Raw genomic sequence first — 19,966 nt, forward strand, 5'->3', positions numbered from 1 at the left:
CATTATCATTATTCTGTCATGGTGGCCTCACACGTATATACGCTACGTTCTAGTCCATGGCGGATATGACCCGACCACGAGTCTCAACGACTACATCCGGGACACTGCCGGTCTAAGGGGTACAAAGGTCATGTGTCGAGAAGGAGGCTGTGGCTGCTGCGCCGTCACGGTAACGTTGAATGACGTCTCCAGTGGCCAGAATTCAAGCTTCTCCATCAACTCGGTAAGATGGGTTAAACGCCTAGTGGCGGGAGGATGGGTGGATGAGATGGGGAAAGGTAATGGGGTGGAAGATGGTAGATCGAGACTAGGCGTGTCAAGTGAAGAAATCACCCACTCCAGATCTCTCATCCAGTCTTTGAGGTTGTGGTATTTCTGCAACTAGTGCACTCCAAACAATAAATAGTTCGGTAAACACAGAAAGTATCAAAATGACAAACCGAAGGTAGTACTCAAGAATGCACATTGCAAAGCTTTTTGCAATGTAAGCTTGAGGATGTTTTTCATCACAAGTGCATATGTGACAAATCAGTATCAGCTGCTATGTGTCTGCTGTACCCTCTGCATGTGTTATGTGTCTGCAGTACTCTATGATGTGGTATATGTCTACAATACCTCATGCATATGTTATGTGTCTACAGTACCCCGTAAATGTGTTATGTGTCTGCATTACCCCACACACATGTTATGTATCTACAGTGCCCTGTACATGTGTTATGTATCTGTAGTACCAATGTTTATGTGTTATGTGTCTGCAGTACCCCATATATATGTTATTTGTCTGCAGTACCACCTACATATGCCATGTGTCTATAGTACCCTATACACGTGTTGTGTGTCTGCAGTACCCTATACATGTGTTATGTGTCTGCAGTACACATATATATGTTATTTGTCTGCAGTACCACTTACATATGTCATGTGTCTATAGTACCCTATACACGTGTTGTGTGTCTGCAGTACCCTATACATGTGTTATGTGTCTGCATTACCCCATACATATGTTATGTATCTGTAGTGCCAATTTATATGTGTAATGTGTCTACAATACCCCTGCATGTGTTATGTGTCTGCAATACTCCGTATGTATGTTGTTTGTCTGCAGTACCACTTACATATGTCATGTGTCTATAGTACCCTATACATGTGTTATGTGTCTGCAGTACCCCATGTATGTCTTACGTGTCTGCAGTGCCTGTGTCCCCTGTACAGTGCCGACGGGTGGCAGATCACCACAGTTGAAGGTATTGGTAGCAGGAAGGATGGCTACCACCCCATACAGGATAGGATCGCCAAGTTCAATGGCTCTCAGTGTGGGTACTGTACCCCAGGAATGGTCATGAACATGTATGGGTAAGTACAACCTTACAACCTGTCCCCTTTCACAAAGCTCTCGTTAGCCTGAGATCTCGTACCTCTTCTCGTAACATTCGTACCCCCTATACTATTGACTTACGATACTCGAGAGCTTTGTGAAACGGGACCCAGGACCACACGCGAATACATGTCCTGCAAGGACACTGTCCACTAAAATACTTAAGAAAGCCATAAATAAAATGAACACACATGCTTTAAATTCTAATGTGAATTTCAAACTGAAAGCATGAGGTAATTTCGATGAGGACATCGATTGTCCAGAAAGTCGAGTCATCCTTGTCTGGAGAGGGGGATGGGGCGTTACGTGGAAGGAGTTGTCAGAGTTGTCCTATGGTCTCTAGATGTTATGGTTGAACTGACGGTCGTCAGATACTGTTCTTGTCTCTCTCAAAGTCCCTGAACTACATTATTTCCCCTATTGCCAAGCCTTTCCTGCAATGATAAAGCCCCTGAACTACATTATTTCCCTATTGCCAAGCCCTCCCTACAATGATAAAGTCCCTGAAGTACATTATTTCCCCTATTGCCAAGCCCTCCCTGCAATGATAAAGTCCCTGAAGTACATTATTTCCCCTATTGCCAAGCCCTCCCTACAATGATAAAGTCCCTGAAGTACATTATTTCCCCTATTGCCAAGCCCTCCCTGCAATGATAAAGTCCTAAATGAAGCAAGTTTACATTACTTCGAGTTTATGGTTTGAGATTCTGAATTTCCCATCAAACTGGAATTCCTTTTCAAATTAAATGTATTTTGTTACTATCATCATTATATTTATTCAGAGACTAAGTGTTAGTCCAGTAGTGTCTGACTGGTGTCAGGTAGTACAGGTATTGTTCGCCTTTATGACATGATAGTATTTTCTTTGTGTCCGTGTAGTGACGAATAGTGTTTGGATATTTTTTCTCCTTGTGCTTGATGATGCCTTGATAGTGTTAATGTGTTGGCGGTTTCCTGGCGGGATACCGCGGTACCTGGAATTTGTCTGTATGGTGTCCGTGTGATAATGAAGCGTCTGTCTCGACGTGTCCGTGTGACATTGGGGTGTGTGTCTGGATCATGCGTGTGGGATGTCCGAGTGGTATCGCTATTGTAACGTTCTAGGTCATCGCGACTGTTAATAGCCTGTGTACCATGTGTATGGATGAGTATAATTTTATGCCGTTTATATAATATTCCAGCAATATCACGGAGGGGACAAGGCCATTTAGAGAGTGAGCCTATAGTTTTACGCTACTTTAAACGATATTCCAGCAATACCCCAGCAATATCATGGTGATGGGCACCAGAAATGGGCTTAACACATTGTACCGATATGGGGAATTGAACCCGTGCCTTCGATAGCAAAGCTTACGATTGTGTCTATGTGATACCTGTGGTATGTTTTGCCTTAGGAGTGGGTTATATGATGTCAGACAATCTGTCTCTGTATCTAGGCTGCTTCACGAGAACCCTACCCCCACCCAGCAGAACGTGGAGGACCAGTTTGACGGCAACATCTGCCGCTGTACAGGCTACAGACCCATCCTGGACGCTATGAAGTCCTTCGCTGCCGACTCCAAAATCCCACAGTGCATTGACATAGAGGTGAGACACATATCTACAGCCTGACAATCAACCACTGGGCCACAGCTGCTTTCTCACAGTTCTGAACCACGTTCCTTTCCGTTTTCACCCAACCCTACTAAATCTGTTTAGATTTTCCCCAGGTTCGTAATCTCCCAGAAACCATAGTCCGATGTATTGTTTCTCTCCAACCTCACAGTGCTCAATTTCAGATTAGATGGAGTGCTTTGCTTCTATCAAACGTACATATTTTTTGGAAATTAATCGTCAGTCTAATGCTACTAAATGATGCTATCCCCAGTATCTGCAGTACGCAACACCAAGATTTGGCATTATCTGCCCACCCCCAGCCCCACCCCCCCACCCCCCCCGCCCCACCCCACCCAAAAAAAGAAGAGAAAAACAAAACAAAACAAAACAAAAACAACAACAAAAAACCCCAAAAAAACCCCAAAAAACAAAAAAAAAACACACAAAAAAACAACAAAAAAAACCCTGTTAATTGAAGAAGGAAACGGGCTATGGAGGACTAGTCACAGCAAGGTTTTATGTTATACAGTACATTAAGAACTCGTTAAGGAATTTTGAGGTCTTTTTGCAAGTCAGACAGTTTTTGCAAAGATGAATACCTGGCAAACTACCGTGATCAATGGGGTTGGCTACCATCTTGTTGTGATGAACAACTTACCCAAAGGCTGGTCTCAAACTCGCTATCTAATTGGTTTCGGCTTATCGTAACCATAGCGTAACCAATCAAAATGGGCGAAGATCAAAGGCGGGTAATTTTAAATCAAAATTCGCGAGAACAATCAAAATTGATTCAGAGATTAATGTTTTTGGGCGCACGAGACCTGTAGATATGAAGGATGCAGGCATAGTGTACACCACCGAAACAACATCTACTAGTATTCATCTTTAGCTACAAAAGGTACACAATACAATTACGTTTTGTTCCATGCCAATCACTATTTCAGGATTTGAACAAAAATCTGTGTCCTCGCACGGGCATGGCGTGTGGCGCTAAAGGGCTGGAGATGTGTTTGGGCGAGCAGTCGTGGTACAGGCCGGAAACACTGAAGGATATGGCCGGCATCATAATGGAGAACCAGGGAAAGAAGGTCCGCCTGCTCTACGGCAATACTGCATCAGGTAGTGGATATATTAATTACAGTTACATTAGTCCACGGGCATGTACACCGGGATCAATTTGTGGACCCCAGAGGAAAATGCTGTCCTCATGAATCCCCTTCCTTTCGCCTATGTGACGATTCATCTTAGAACAGCAACTCGTGCTTGTCGTAAGAGGCAGCTCATGCTTGTCGGTTAACCAGGCTCCAGATTTGACTGGTCGATGTCCATGCTGTTGATCACTGGATTATCTGGTCCAGACTCGAGTATTTATATACAGCTAACATATACCTGGAATATTCCTGAGTGCGCCGTCACACAGCAATCCTACCTATCTCATTGATGCATGACAAATAAGGAGTTATGCCCGTTTAGTTTCAGGCACTTATGTACATTGACAGAGCTGTCCTTACAAACAATATTAACAAAGACACCAGTTACCCAGTAGACCTGTGATCGTAGTGCCACGTAAATAGGTTAACAGTGCGATGGATCTCAAAAGCAGGTACAGTCTCAAACGTGTGTGCTGAACGTTTCGTTGAACAACGCTTTTACGTCGATTCATCTTATCCCGGCTATACTTCAAATTTACGAACTGGTTGCCTTTGATTACTACAGATTTAACTAATATTTCCCACTCGCAATCGCCAAAGTGTGATTCTTAAACAAAATATGAAATGTCGACTTTGCAATGAGTTTACAGAGATTGTCCAGCACCTTGTCAGTGGATGTCCTTCCTTGGTACAAACAATATATCTTAAAAGATTCAGAAAAAAACATGTCCTTATGCGAACCGTGCCGCTGAAATGTCTCGCTCGCATCCTACTGTTCTCGATAAACCTGGTTTGGTACCTCCCGATCTCGTGGCGCAGATCGGGAGAGTGTCCGGGTTCTCCACCGGGAGCACAGTCCTTCTGACATTCTAGGTAATGCAGAAAGCTGCAGTTTGGGCAGTCTACGTATTATCCGAAAGGTTCTTGGTGGTTTCTCCTAGGTAGGGTTTCCAGGGAGAAGTAGCTTTCGCAGTTCGAACTGCATGTTCAGGGGAAAGGGTCCTGTACCGATGGTAAGCCTTACCAGTCTGACTGCCAGGATCACTCGAACCCTCTTCGTTGCATTTTCATCTTAATCTGTGAAACATAATTATGATGGCGGTAGTTAAATGCTGCTGGTGATGCTGATTATTATGATATATATTCTGTTCTAGGCGTATACAAGGATGACGGACCTTTCAGTGTGTACATTGACCTACATCACATCAAGGACCTGTACCAGATACAGGTAAGTAATGTTAGTTGTGACATATATCCTTGTCCTCTACCACTGTCCTGGACAACCACCTGTTCAGCGCATATCTATTTCCTGTGCACCTGTTCACCGACTCAACAAATAGTAACACTATTTTTGTACACTGCTCGAAATGGGAGAGCAAGAGGATAATTTTGGCCCTGTCGATTACTGTAATAGATGAGGTACCATTTCTTCAGGTCACAGACACAAGCATGCAGTTCGGTTCAAACTTGTCCCTCTCCAAACTCATCGACATACTCGTTCTCAAGAAGTCGGAGAAGGGATACGCCTACTTCAGCGCCATAGTCAGTCATCTGAGAAAGATAGGAAATGTCCTTCTCAGAAATGTAAGTCTCGTTTTAGTGGGTCAATCTGGATATAATTAAAACTATAGAGCTTAGAGATGTTTCATGTGGAAGGAAAACCTGAAGTGATGTTTAAATGTTTGGCAAAAGTGATGCAGGTCCAAGACGTTTAGCACGTGCACCTAGGTGCATCCCATGAACATGTTTCAAACCTCGAATAATAATAAGGCCCCACAATAACAGGTTTCGGGCACACACAAGGGGCGCAACTCTGTTGCCTTAGACGACAAAGCTTTTTTGTGCTTTTATCGATTTTACAAAAGCGTTTGACAGCGTATGGAGATTAGGTCTTTGGCACAAAATTTATCACACAACATAGGTAGTAAATTGTTCAAGTTAATTCAAAGTATGTATAATAATATCAAATCCTGTGTTATGGTTGACAAACAAATTTCCAACTTCTTCTTTACTTATTTTGGTGTCCAACAGGGGGAAAATCACTCATTATTATTTTCGATTTATCTCAATGACTTGGATGCTTTTCTCGAGAACAAAGGGTGTAAGGGCGTCGATGGCAATGTGTGTATGAAGATTTTGTGTACATGTGTATCAAATTTATTATTTTGTTGTATGCGGATCATGCGATTTTTCTTGGCAAAACCCAGAAACAACTTAGGAATTACCTTGATGTATTCAAAACATATTGTGATACTACGTGTAAACATATCAAAAAACAAGATTATTATATTCGGAGGGGGTGTCGGCAATAAATCTACACTATCCTTTCAGTTTGACTCTAAACCAATTGAAATTGAAAATACTTATACGTACCTTTGCATCAACTTATAGGAATACACCGCAACAGGAGATTTAATTTCGCAATCAATGATTTATTGTGTAGCTCTAAGAAAGGCATGTTTGCACTACTGAAGAAATCAAGAAACCTAAGTCTGGCACTCGATACTATAATCAGTCTGTTCGATATTTTAGTACTACCAATTGCCTTGTATGGGAGCGAAATTTGGGGGTATGAAAATATTGTAAAAATTGAAAAGTTTCATCTTAAATTTCTGCTGGATTACGATTATCAACCCCTAACTTCATGGTTTATGGCGAGCTGGGTCGTTTCCCTGTGAGCATTACAATCGCTAAAAGGATGATCACACTTTGGCATAATCTACAAACCACATCTTTCCCGTACAGGTTGTTCCAAGGGTAATTATTATAAATTGTAATCTGCCGTCGTTTGAAAAGTATCTTTTATTACCTGTATACTTTTCTCGCCCATCATGTCATTTCGGACATCAAACCATACAATTACCCATACAGACTGGCCGCTGGAAAAATGTATCACTAATAAACAGAAATTGGTATCTTTGTAACTCACTGGCGATAGCCGACGAATTTCACTACCTATTTAAATGTTCATTTTTTGACAGTATGAGATCTCAATATATCCCTATTTATTACAGCAAATGGCCGAACCTTGCAAAAATGAAACTACTGTTTACCTTAGATGATTATACACTTGTTAAGAATATTATTTCAACATTTATAAGAACTATCAATAACAAAATAAATAGCTAACACACTAACATACTCATTGTTGCCAAGTGATCATAACAATTTCTCATTTATATGATGACTTTATTTGTACTGTTCCTATGCCACCAATAGTGGTCTGTCGGAATAAACATTCAATTGAATTGTTACTCTTGCTTCAGTAATGTTATCCAAACTTTGACATATACAAGTGTTGAAAATACACTGATGAGCAAAAGATACCTCTCAGTTTACGTTATCATGTGTTTGAGAATTGTATAACGCCATTATGTACAGTAACCTCTGATCAACTGTAATTAGCCAATCACAATAGAATATTTACTCATATATTATTTCAGAAATATTTACTTGTATTTTTAAAAATTATAAATTAGGATATAATTTTACACTTTAAAAGTTAGAATGCAAACACATAAAGCCCCATGATTTACAACTGATGCCAAGTATGTTTGTCATTTTGTATTGGAACATCAACAGATTTGCTTTGTTTAAACTTTGGTTTGAGATCTTTCTAAACAGGTTAGGGTCGTGTGGTTTCACATCCATTTCTTACACCAGTTTTCATTCAAACAATCGAAATTATGTACAATTACCTAATCACAAATTGCTTTTAACAAACTGATGCAGGAATGAATGATGGCTAAAGAGGAATAATTATGACACCTTTCAAAATATTTACGTTTTTCTTGTGGAAAATAATTCCAAAACAACAGGTGTGTACTTTCTTTTGGGCGTAAGTTTATTTGCAATAGACAGGTAGTGTAAACTAATATGGCTATTCATATCGTGATTCCACTGGTGACAATGAATCTATGTTTTTAAGTATAATGTACATGTCGTGGTAGGCTGGTTCCTGGGCCGGGAATGTCATGATCAAACACGCCCACCCCGAATTTCCGTCTGACGTCTTCACCGTCATGGAGGCCGTCGGGGCTCACATCGCTGTTGTCGGTACGTCGTGTTGTGACAAAATATTTTATTGCTTCTAGTTTATTTCATGAAATCTTTCACCTGCCACTTTAATAAACTATATCTGTCTGTATGATAATCGTAAAGCTACGAGAGCTTTGTGAAACCGGGCCTTGAGACCTTTGTCTCCTGAGGGTACTGACCACTGTATGTTGTTGGTGCACAGACTGCGCGGACGGGGTGGTCAAGTCGTACCCGCTGCTGTCACTCATCAATGAAATCGACATGAAGAACAAGCTCATTGTGTCGCTGGAACTCTTCAAACAGGACGAGAAGTACAAGCTGATATCTTACAAAGTCATGCCAAGATCGCAGGTATGTCAGTCTTACAATCCACAGTCTTCATCCAAATCACTGTTGTAGTGGTCATTTTACTAATAATAACCATTATCATCAGCAGCGGCTCAAACCGAAGCATTCCTTAGAACAGATTGAAGCGTTTCATTGTCTACACTTGAATGAGGAATCAAATCCATTCGAGCACATTACATTCACACACGCATGCACGCACACTCGCGCGACACTAGGCACACAACACCCATACAACACAATGGCGAACATTATCACTCACACATACGTGCAAACACGCCATGCAACACACTCAGCACTCACAATCCATACACGCACGTACGCGCACATACATACGTACATACGTACGTACGTAACGCACGCGCGGACGTACCCCACACATTTAACGGCATCTGTTTCTGTTACAGAACGCCCACGCCTATGTGAACGCCGGGTTCCAGATCCAGATAGATGCATGGAAATTCAAAGTTCTAAAGAAACCGTCTCTGGTGTTCGGGGGCATTAACCGGAACCTGGTTGGTATCATCTCATCTTCGTTTATGCAGGGTATTATGTTATCTTCGATCTTGCCACCAATGTTACCAGAACTACTCACACAGTTTGTGTAGAATTTTAGCACCATATCATTTGCATTCGACTCAAAGCAAAAATTTATGTACTTTAGATATACCTTCAATCTTCTATGCATTTCTTACTTGCTTATCTTAAACTATAATATAACTAAACTTTTGTCTGAACTTTCGTTTCCATTAGAGCTTGGTTTAGACAGACTCCATTACAATACATGTTGCATTCTTTCATTTTACTTTAAGATCCATGCGAACAAGACAGAGGACCTGCTGAACGGCAAGACACTGACTGATGGGGTCGTACTGAGAAGTGCGTTATTTGGGTTATTTCGTATCAAACACAATTACCTATTGCTAAGAAATTAAGGACCTCTGTTTTTTTACACAAATATACTAATTCTATCATAGCATATACTATGTCTTGGATTGATTGAAAAAAAATCACGGATGACCAAGTATGGTTTTACCTCGCGTTGAGTATCATTTCTGCATTATCACGGCGAGTGACAGCAGAAATTGGGCTTCGTAACCCTGATCTTCGGTGTACAGAGCAAACGCTTTAACCACCAGGCTAATCCAGTGGGTATTTGGCCTTAAGCAATATGCACTCCCACTGGACAGATAACCCGTAATTTTTTCAATGCTTGGTGGTAATTCTTTACTTCACTTTGGTGAAAACAACGTTGTTTACAGTGGAATCCAGACCCTTTTAATCTTGGAACATAACTTTCATCTCCATTCCTTCTGGAACATCCAACGTCACATTGTACATGTGTTTGGAACCCATACATCTTTAAACGGGACATTTCCTATTCCTGATTGTTTCGCTAGAAACATATTGTCCGGGTGATCGGGGTTTCACTATAAGGGAAAAAGCGACGAAATTCTTTCTAAAATCATACAACACATTTTTACCATTTCCAAAATGCAAACATTGGTTGATGAATCACTATCGTGTGGTGATGTTCGAGAAATGGTGGACGTATCCTGCCCAACCTGCAGCATCCAAGTGAAAGGCACGCCAGTTTTAACTTACAAACACCCAAACATGAAATACACGATAGGAGTGATGCATCGGACATCGTTGTGGTCACTGATTCGTCAAACTGGGAAATACTCTCAACTGGTCAACCATTCTACCCTTTGACACCTTTGTTAAGGCCTTAAATGTTGTTACCTTGACGAAAAAACCGGATGTCACTCTCCGTAATGTTTGTAGAAATACCTCCGAATTGTGAAAATGTTTACTTTACAAAGGTAAGATTATTTAGTTTTGCGGCACGAGAAGTATTTTTGGCGTATTTAAGGCGTATTTATAATAACGTTTATCGTTGTATACGTGCCGGGGTCTATTTATCAGTTGCTGTCTGTGAAACAGGTGCTCTTGACTGTCTGGCATCTGAGTTGGCACCATCCGATGACCATGTTCTGGCCAGTGTCCAGTACCGTCGTAATCTCGCTGTCAACCTTCTCTATAAGGTGAGAGAATGATCCGGTCGGGTGGATGGGTGGGGGAAGTGGGTGGGGCGTTAACTACGTGACTATACTACCGCCCTTTTCCAGCGTTGCAAAGTCCAGCCTTCCCGACCGTCCTTTTTTTTGCGACCGGACGGTCAGTTCTAAAAAGTTGCACGCCCTATTGTCTTGGACGAATCTGACTTTGAGTATAGTGACTAAAGCCTTGACTGAAACAGATTTGAAAACATTAAGCATATTCCCTGAACTTAATTACACTCTTACTATTTTTCTCAATCCAGAAAATTCAGGGCTGACAACTCTCCGCCAGTCTGGTAACCTTTGAGAGGTACCAGACCAGTTGTCTGGCTGAAATTTTGGGGAGTTTACAACACTGCTGGAACTTAAGATAACGTTTTCTTAAAGTATAACCGCATGCTCGACAGTTTCGCATCTCGATAGTTTCTGTAAAACATTTCATTATGTTCCATAATTTAGAAAAAAATAGTTCACTCACGTGCTCACTCGCTCACTCATTCCCTGATTCCTTGCAGTGCATTTTGGAGCTGTGTGGAGCTAAGCATCAGACAAGGGTGTCTGGGCCCCTCTCCATAGAGCGCCCTCTGTCGTCAGGAGTTCAGGAGTTCCAGGAGAAGAAGGCAGACTGGCCGCTCAAGGAACCGATGCCGAAACTGGCCTCTCATGCACAGGTATATATACACTGTATACAAACCTCTTTAATGCGGACCCCATTCCGTTTAAATTCCGTGAAAATTAGTTTTGACATTATCAGCTCCATGCAGGTTGAACCTGCATCCGGCACCAGTGAAGAAGAAGAAGAAGAAGAAAAATATGTTATTATTGTGTCACGTGCTAATGATAACACGATTAAAGCGTTTATAGCTTATCGCTGTTAACGTGTAGTAAAACTCAGTGACACATTACAGTTAAGCACGATGACGTAATACCCGTAGTGAAATACCCAGTATTTTAAAAGGTCACATGCAACCAAGACATCAAACATGATTAAAACGCAGTTATCACTTATTCTGATATATAAATTGCATTGCTGATTAAGAAAGAAACCAAATAAACAAAATTGTAAGCGTATAACCGCAAATCAAAAGTGCAATATTTTGTACTTGAGTTTACCTCCCTCGAAACGAGACAGCCGCGATACCGAACCCAGTCAGATCCGGTGCGTGTACACTCAAATGTAACGAAACCTCTTCATTGGCCACTGGTTCACTTGCCGATACTCGTACGCTTAGCGGCTATTTGTTTATGACGTGTAAGCCCGATAGGTGTTTCAAGTTGCATGTGGTCAATGATTGAAGTTGTCCATTGCATATTGTCATTAGCAGACAGGCAGGCAGACATATAGATGCCAGTAAACCAGATACTGAGTTTTCTGTGTGACAGAGTTTGTTTATCACAATGAACATGTTTGTTTTACTTAACGAGTAGATCATGATGTCAATCACTGGATTGTCTGGCACAGACACGAATATTTAATGATTGCCGATCTTTGGTTGGAATACTGCTGAATACAGCGTTGAAACAAAAATTTAATTTGTGTACTATTGATACTACTCAACAGACTTTAAGGACGATCTTATTTATTGCATTAACTGTCATAATGACTTACTAAAAGTAATATGAAAGAATCGGGAGGATATGAACTTTTAAAATAAATGTAACTGTATTGTTCGTCCTGTCTTCACCAGGCATCAGGAGAGGCTGAATTCGTCAACGACATCCCATCTTCATCCCAGGAGTTAGCTGGTGCCTTCGTTGTGACGTCACAGGGGCCGGCAACGATACAGAACATAGATACGTCGCGTGCCATGGTAAGTAAGAGTCAGCGTGTCACAATTTGACTTCTTTCAATCACAGCCGAGGGAGTCCGGGTTGGAATGTGTCCCATTGGTGCTCATAAGAAGTCACTTTGTGAATGGTGTATCAGGGTCGTTAACCTTGTTGGTTGCGTGTCATCGTCCTTCGATAGCCTGGATCATCGCTCTTTATATCGACCACTTTGTTTTCTTTTGCATAGTCGATTATTTTCAAGCATCCAACACACAGTTGAAATAAAATTTCATATACTATCCAAAAAAAAAAAATAGAAACGCACAGAAAATGCGAAAATGTATTTTCAAACATTTATGATTCGTCCACAATTAGACTTGAAATCTTACACCAGTTTAGAAGAAGGTAGTGTCTATACAACCAGGTAGATACTCTTAGATAACGGAGACGCTGAGCGATATGGTGATGACGTAGCATGACCCTGTCGTCGGGTTTCCTGGCTCTCAGACCAGTCTCTTTCCACCTGTCCGTACAGTTTGACCGGATATCATCTGAAGTCCAGGCACCCTGGCTGCTGTGCTCTCATCCTTGGTTGTACTTTCACTTTAATGTAGCACTCCGTGGTAACTCAGGCCTGCCTGTACGGGAACGGTCCTTTGATTTAACTGTTTGGTTGCAACCAGCCGCGATATCTTACTCAGAGTAACATTCAGACGCCCGACAACAGAGGATTGGAAATCTCCAGCGTGCATTCTTTCAGTGACGATGTTCCGTGTCGCCGAGTCAAGACGTGATGTAGTGATCTGACCTTGAAACTCCTTCAAAACGAATGCCAATTTCCGAATGTAATCTGAATTGTTATTGCCAGACAGTGTATGCTCTTTTCTGCACAGTCTCAGCTGGAAGAAGAATTATGTAGCGCTGTGGCATTGCATTTTTAATCCGTGTACGAAATGTCATCAAAATAAAAAAATTTTTCAAGGATTATGACTATTGTTAGAACCCAACAGGTACTTAATAGATTTATAAAAATAGAAATATCCTATGCGTTTCTTTTTTGGATAGTACATATATATATAAATATACTATCTATCTATCTATCTATCTATCTATCTATCTATCTATCTATCTATCTATCTATCTATATATATATAATATCGATAAAAGTATTTTATGTCAGAAGAATCTATAATCAAACATGCAATCCTTTAACGTCTTTCAAAATTTGTCTGGGCAGAGAATGTGTTTCATCTCAGTCTTACTAACACATCGTTTTGCGAGTGACTACCAACGTTTTTTTGCGTCATATTTTTGCAACGTATTTCTAAAAAATATATTTTAACTGAAAGGTCTACGTAAAGTAAATCCTATATCACATATTAAAGGTTGTTGCTGATCTTGAGCTCAGCTGGAATATAGTATAGTGCTTCCGTGTGTGTGGAGTAAGAATGTTTTCCTGAAAACTACATACGCTGCATGTGCCAGATATGTGTAAAACTGGAACGAAAGATCAGTTAAATAACTGGTATGCTGATAAATTATCTTATGTATTTGTTCCTGAAGCATAAAGAAAACAACTTTGACCACAAAATAATCATGATGTAGTGACCGAACATTAATGATCTCTCTGTAACAGCCCCCCACCCCACCCCACCCTCCGTAAGCATCTTATATAGTCGTCCTCATTTAATAAATTTATTATACATATATTTGCAGCGTCTCCCAGGGGTCGTGGACTACGTCAGTGTCAAGGACATCACCGGGGTCAACAACCGCGCACCGTCTCTTTCAATGATTCCCTTTGCTCCTGAAGAGGTAATCATTCAGCCCTGTTTTACACGTTGTATATGTTAATATCGAAGGATATCACTGTAAAACTAGCCATATTATTCAAAGTTCTAACTGCTATATACAGATTTAACAGCTGAATGAAAAGCGAATAGAAAAAAGTGCCCTTGTATTCATTTATGACGTTCCTGTGGTCAGAGGCATATGCATAACGTATTATATATTTTACTCTAATATTTTATGTATGACATTAGCTATGTGTGGACATTAGATTGATGCTCTCTGTACATCAAACGCTCTACGGTTCTGCTTCAGCTGTTCTGCAGTGGAAAGGTCCTGTTTGCAGGACAACCAGTTGGGCTCATTCTTGCAGGTACTTGACGCTTCACATACATTGTTATTGTGTGCACCGATTTACGTGTGTCTCATTACATTACGAACCCAAATATTTAGCGTTCAGCCCTAACAGCAGATCGAATCTAATATATCAACGCCAGAGAATAATCAGTCTAGTTTCGTGTATATGCTAACTATGGATATATATTAGTTCCAAAATATCAACGGTGTCATTCGTGTAAGTTTCATTCACGTAGAACATGCTTTGACTTATGAAGTTATGATATGTAATTTTACGTGTATAATATATAATCTGCTTAGAAGGTATAATCCAATATCGACTTTGGTGACTATGTTTTCTCGGATAATCGACAAAAATTACGGGTCTGTTTCATATATACTTCATCTTAATAATTTGATTTGACTGTCAACCTCGATTTGTCTTTGTAACAGTAAGACTTGTTAAATGAATTATGTAAGGTTATTTTTATAACGCTGATGGGCGTTGAAATGATTTCAATAAGCTGCGCAAATACATATGGTTTAAAACATATTCAGCAAGGAGCCAAAGAACACAATAAAATATCACAGTGGCAGTAACGAATATAATATCATATATGGAGGTGATCAGATCTTCGTAAAGTATCATTTACGTAGAAATTATTACCTACGAATTAGAGAATATTCTGTTTGTAGACTATAAATATTTTATAATAATCCATTTCCACAGGTAACAGCATTCTCTTCCCACAGAGGTTACTTGTCATATCTTCCTACGAACTTCTGTTCTAATACGGCCACTTTTCATTGTTCTCATAAAATCCCCTACCGGCAAAACATGGCAGCAGATTTATCTCCCTTTTTCTGTCCAATCAGAACACGTGTTACATCGACTTAGATTCAACTTGACAAATGCAAGCAATGTGGAGAAACAAAAATGACATGACTGAGTTCTGTCTAGAAGAAACATTTGAGTATCGCGCTCGGGAAGAGGTACTAGTTTTCACGATGCTTTAGGAAATTATCGAGATCTTTCGAACTTTTAAAACAAGGTCGCTGATTGCACTACTAAATCTGATTGCCTCCAATCACGAGTCTTGGACACTCGCACCATGAAACGGCCGTATTAGAACAGAGGTTACATAGGAAGATATGACAAGTAACCACTGTGGGAATGAGCTAACAGGGGCGACTGGTGGCCCAGTGGTTAAAGTGTTCGCTCATCATACCAAAATCTGGATTCAGTGGGTACAATGTGGTCTCATTTCTGGTGTCACCATCGTGATATTGCTGGAACGTTACTAAAAGCGGCGTAAAACCACACTCACTCACTCCGTAGATAACATATTACCCCAGTAGTGAATATTTCCGATTATTGAATCCGTCGAGAATTCCGATTAGATTGAAAAGCTTGCATACTATATATACCTGAACATACAGAGACACAGGCTGCGGCGGACGAGGCGGTCAAGAAGGTGGACATCACTTACACCGACGTTAGGACGCCGATTCTTACTCTGGATGATGCTATAGAGAAAGAGAGTTTCTTCGCCAATCCATTGGTGGAACACAGGCTTGGCGATCCAGAGAGTAGGTATAGATAAAGAGATAAAATGTGGGAATGCGACAGTGTGTGTGTGTGTGTGTGTGTGTGTGTGTGTGTGAGAGAGAGAGAGAGAGAGAGAGTGAGAGAGAGAGACGCACACACACGAGCGGCACTCATTTCTCGTAGCGTAGATGATAATCAGAGAGGGAGTTTCTTCGTCAATTCATTGTGGAACACAAGCTTAAGCTTGTCTATCCAGTGAGCAGGTATAGATAATGTGGGTGAATGCGATAGAGTGGAAGTGTGTATGTATGTGTGTGTGTGTGTGTGTGTGTGTGTGTGTGCGCGTACGTGAGAGAGAGAGAAATGAAAGGGAGAGACAGACAGAAGATGCAGTAAAAAGACAGTTTGAAGAGAGGCATGAGGGTAGACAAAGAAAAACACGGTTTTGTGTTGCTGATGTCGAAGTTGTCTGACACATCACTACCCTTGCAATGTTAAATATATCCTTCAGCTAATTACAGTTTGAATTACTATAGTCCTATAGTAGGTGTAAGTGGGCGATGGGGTAGTCCGGCGGTCAAAGCGTTTGCTCGTCACGCCAAAGACCCGGGTTCGATTATCCATATGGGCACAATGTGTGAAGCCCATTTCTGGTGCCCCCGCCGTGATATTGCTGGAATATTGCCAATAGCGGCGTAAAATTAGAAGTAGAATAGCAACCGAATGTTCAATGAATACAAATTCGGCTTATAGTGTTTCATTTCAATGAACAATCTGCTGTCCGCTTACACATCAAAGAACGACCAGCTTACACAAGACCATAGGACAAAGCTCTGTGTCAGTAATTCTCCACTAGAGAATAGGCAACACAGATGGGGGATTTTCAGGTTCTGAGAATATCATCAACTTACAATGTTGAGTTAAAAAGTCAAACATATTGAAACTGGCTGTTTTGTTGACCATTGGCATTTAAAATGTGTGCTAATATTACAGCCGCTATGAAGAAATGCTCCAAGACCCTGAGCGGCAGAACTCGGTCTGGTACAAACTACCACTTCTATATGGAGAACCAGGTGAGCTAAGAATCATCACCACCTTCATCAACAACATCCTCATCCTCCCCCACATCTTCTCCACCTATGACTATGTCACCGACAATAAGCATCCTTTGTGTAAAAACGGATTTGGATTTTGTTTTCTTACTTAATGTTGTATCCCAGACCCAGAAATATCTTCAAAAGGCATTGATTGTCTTTTGCGACACGCACTTGCCAGTTAGAGTCAAATTGAATGCTGATCCGGAAGTACATCAGGATCGATGTTATGACCATCGAGTTACTCGTCTAAACTTTCACCTCGTCTAACCAACTGTCCATTCAAGGTTTGTCGCCTCCTGGGAAAAGTGTATGTTGCTGTAACCTGTTTTCTTACCTGGAATCCTTTCGTGTCAACTTGCATTGGGTCATACATGCGGAAGTCGCCGTCTTACGTAAATCACACTCATGGCACTGACTCTTGAATAGTGCACTTTAGGGTTCTGTTAAAATTCATTTATTGGAATGCGGGCAAGTCTTTTCGTAACCATCGCTAGAATTTGCAGACGATAAAAGAAAAACAAATTTAGAGTTGTTACCCTTCCATTCATTTACATTCGCAAAAGATCGGTCATTTCCGTGCATCGTGCGCGGGTCAATGGTATTCGAGATAAAAAAAGTACTATAACGAAATACCGAATGAGTTGCCATTGGCAGCGGGGTACATTGTTATGTACCTCGCCCGTAAGTATGAGTAAATTGAAAATAATAGAAGAGCGCTTAGCCAATCAGAAAGCTACATTTATGTATGAGGTAGGATAAAGCCACATTTATGTATGAGGTAGGATAAATACAAATGTTATCTCCCCTGTCAACCAGGTGACGGTGTGCGTGCCGTCAGAAGAGCGGTTGGACGTGTACTCATCCACCCAGTCGAGTGAACTGACACAGGGGGCTGTCTCCATGGTTACAGGGTTACCGATGAACAAGTAAGCAGTACTACCAATAAAATGAATAGGGACATATTTTAAGAAGGCGCTCGAGGTCGAAGAGCTTGAAGAGTTGACTGAAAAAGGCACTCATCCATGTCGCATCAGACTTAAGAAACTGTCAGTCACTTTAAAGACAAAAGAATAAATACATATATTAAATTCGTAGATGCTAATTTTCAATACCAGATGTAGCCATGGCTACGAGTCAATAAAGCATGTGAGACCTTCTAGGTGTATCGACCAGTACACTTACAGTACATCTACTGTAACATAATAAAATGTACGGTACTGGCTCTGTCGGTGAATGTACCCGCCCCCTCTTACTGTGCCTTGAAATACTAACAAAACATATGACAACGAGATGGCAATTTTGATGAAAGTAAATCATGAGCCGAGTGACACTAAACCTAACTCGTCACCCATCATGTTTTCAGCATCGTCGTGACAGTGCCCAGGTTGGGAGGATCGTTCGGGGGCAAGGCTCTCTGTTCTATCCCTATAGCCGCTGCCGCTGGTGTTGCCGCTTACAAGACCAAAAAGTAAGCTTTTTTTCTTCAGTGAGTGCCCTCGCTTTCAACACTAGAACCGCGGTTCCTGAGGCAGACAAGACCAAAAAGCATAATCGACGCGGCTGGGAATCGAACTATAATATCTAATCGAACTATCATGTTTCTTGCACTTTAAAGGTCAAGGACACATTAGCCCCCATCACCGTCAGTGTCGCCAACGTCGATGTTCGTGACCGTAACAATAACATATATTTTGACGCAGTTTGAATCATAACCTTTACGATACAAATCAGTCGTAATTTTTCGTTTGACACAGTAAACATTAAAGTTACTGCCTTCATTTCCAAGTGAATGCAAAATATTAAACCAAGCCCTCAAACTCATTTACTGCTAAGTACGGGGTAAGACGAAAACTCCAAAGCGCACTACTTTAATTTAATCTCTACGGACACCTGGGTAATTACTATACAGACGAGGAAATTCCTTTTTTGTCACGCGGATTCATACACTTTGCACATCGGTTTTTCGATTCATAACTTGGTTACTTGAAACGTACAAGATGTGATACACAGCCAATCCTTAATTGTCTGTCCTACCTGTCTGTTTGTATAGACCAGTGAGGATCGCTGTAGATATGTCGACCAACATGAAGATGTCTGGAAAGCGGTTCCCGGTGCTTGCTAAATATGACGTAAGTTCACATTACTGACTCATTTCACGGCATGTCATCGTTCGATAAAACACCCGGTGTCCAGTCGTAACCTCACACCACGAGTTTGAAATCTGTGTGACATAGGCAAGGATAATACACTGACCATCGAAACATCGAAAAGGGATTTGTAAAGATTTAGACCCACACATGGCCTCCCGTAGCGCAGCATAGTTGTTGAAGATTTACGGATATTCATGTAAATTAATATATACTGAAAACATTAGAAACGCAACTATGCTTTTTTGTCATAAATAGTTTGTGCGTGCTATGTTTTTTAAATAGAAGACATAAACATGAACGCTTATTTTATGAGATTTAATTTTTTTACGTTTCTTTAGCTGTTCAGTATATTATACACAACATGGAAATTTTCATTTCGTCATGATTTGAAGCATTTATTTACGAGCGGCTTGGTCGAATGAAATAATGTATACGAAAGTGTTTACCGTTCCCCCAAAGCAGGGGACAACGATATTTCAGGAAGTACCCTTCGAAAACAAAACAATTGGCTTTCGTATCGTTCACATAATTTGATCATCTGTGTACCAGGTTGGTTTTGACGAAGCCGGGCGTGTTCACGTTGTCAGCGTTGACGTATACTGCGACAGTGGCTGCTCGCCTAATTCAGCGTTCTTTTTCAATGAAATTATGATGACACTGGATCAAGGTTAGCCGATGGTGTATTCTCATGAATATACTCAAAAACAT

At 40.9% G+C, this 19,966-nt stretch overlaps 2 protein-coding genes across 2 annotated transcripts in view; one reads left to right on the plus strand and one right to left on the minus strand.

Annotated features, from left to right (window-relative positions):
- LOC137284716 (UPF0764 protein C16orf89 homolog) overlaps positions 1-19,966 on the minus strand; it is a 441,860-nt gene that overhangs the window by 341,361 nt on the left and 80,533 nt on the right. The gene's annotated exons all lie outside the window — the stretch shown is intronic.
- Positions 1-19,966, plus strand: part of LOC137283433 (uncharacterized) — a 34,769-nt gene that overhangs the window by 5,486 nt on the left and 9,317 nt on the right. Inside the window, exons 3-23 of the mRNA XM_067814906.1 lie at positions 54-223; positions 1,193-1,353; positions 2,812-2,962; positions 3,916-4,090; positions 5,277-5,350; positions 5,557-5,706; positions 8,073-8,178; positions 8,363-8,511; positions 8,913-9,020; positions 9,318-9,384; positions 10,453-10,553; positions 11,084-11,239; positions 12,257-12,379; positions 14,055-14,153; positions 14,442-14,499; positions 15,903-16,052; positions 17,005-17,084; positions 17,925-18,034; positions 18,472-18,576; positions 19,159-19,237; positions 19,808-19,925. Of these exons, the coding sequence (XP_067671007.1) occupies positions 54-223; positions 1,193-1,353; positions 2,812-2,962; positions 3,916-4,090; positions 5,277-5,350; positions 5,557-5,706; positions 8,073-8,178; positions 8,363-8,511; positions 8,913-9,020; positions 9,318-9,384; positions 10,453-10,553; positions 11,084-11,239; positions 12,257-12,379; positions 14,055-14,153; positions 14,442-14,499; positions 15,903-16,052; positions 17,005-17,084; positions 17,925-18,034; positions 18,472-18,576; positions 19,159-19,237; positions 19,808-19,925 (2,490 nt within the window). The remainder of the gene's footprint in view (positions 1-53; positions 224-1,192; positions 1,354-2,811; positions 2,963-3,915; positions 4,091-5,276; positions 5,351-5,556; positions 5,707-8,072; positions 8,179-8,362; positions 8,512-8,912; positions 9,021-9,317; positions 9,385-10,452; positions 10,554-11,083; positions 11,240-12,256; positions 12,380-14,054; positions 14,154-14,441; positions 14,500-15,902; positions 16,053-17,004; positions 17,085-17,924; positions 18,035-18,471; positions 18,577-19,158; positions 19,238-19,807; positions 19,926-19,966) is intronic.

This window comes from Haliotis asinina, chromosome 5 (assembly GCF_037392515.1).
Source record: "Haliotis asinina isolate JCU_RB_2024 chromosome 5, JCU_Hal_asi_v2, whole genome shotgun sequence".
Lineage (NCBI taxonomy): Eukaryota > Metazoa > Mollusca > Gastropoda > Lepetellida > Haliotidae > Haliotis > Haliotis asinina.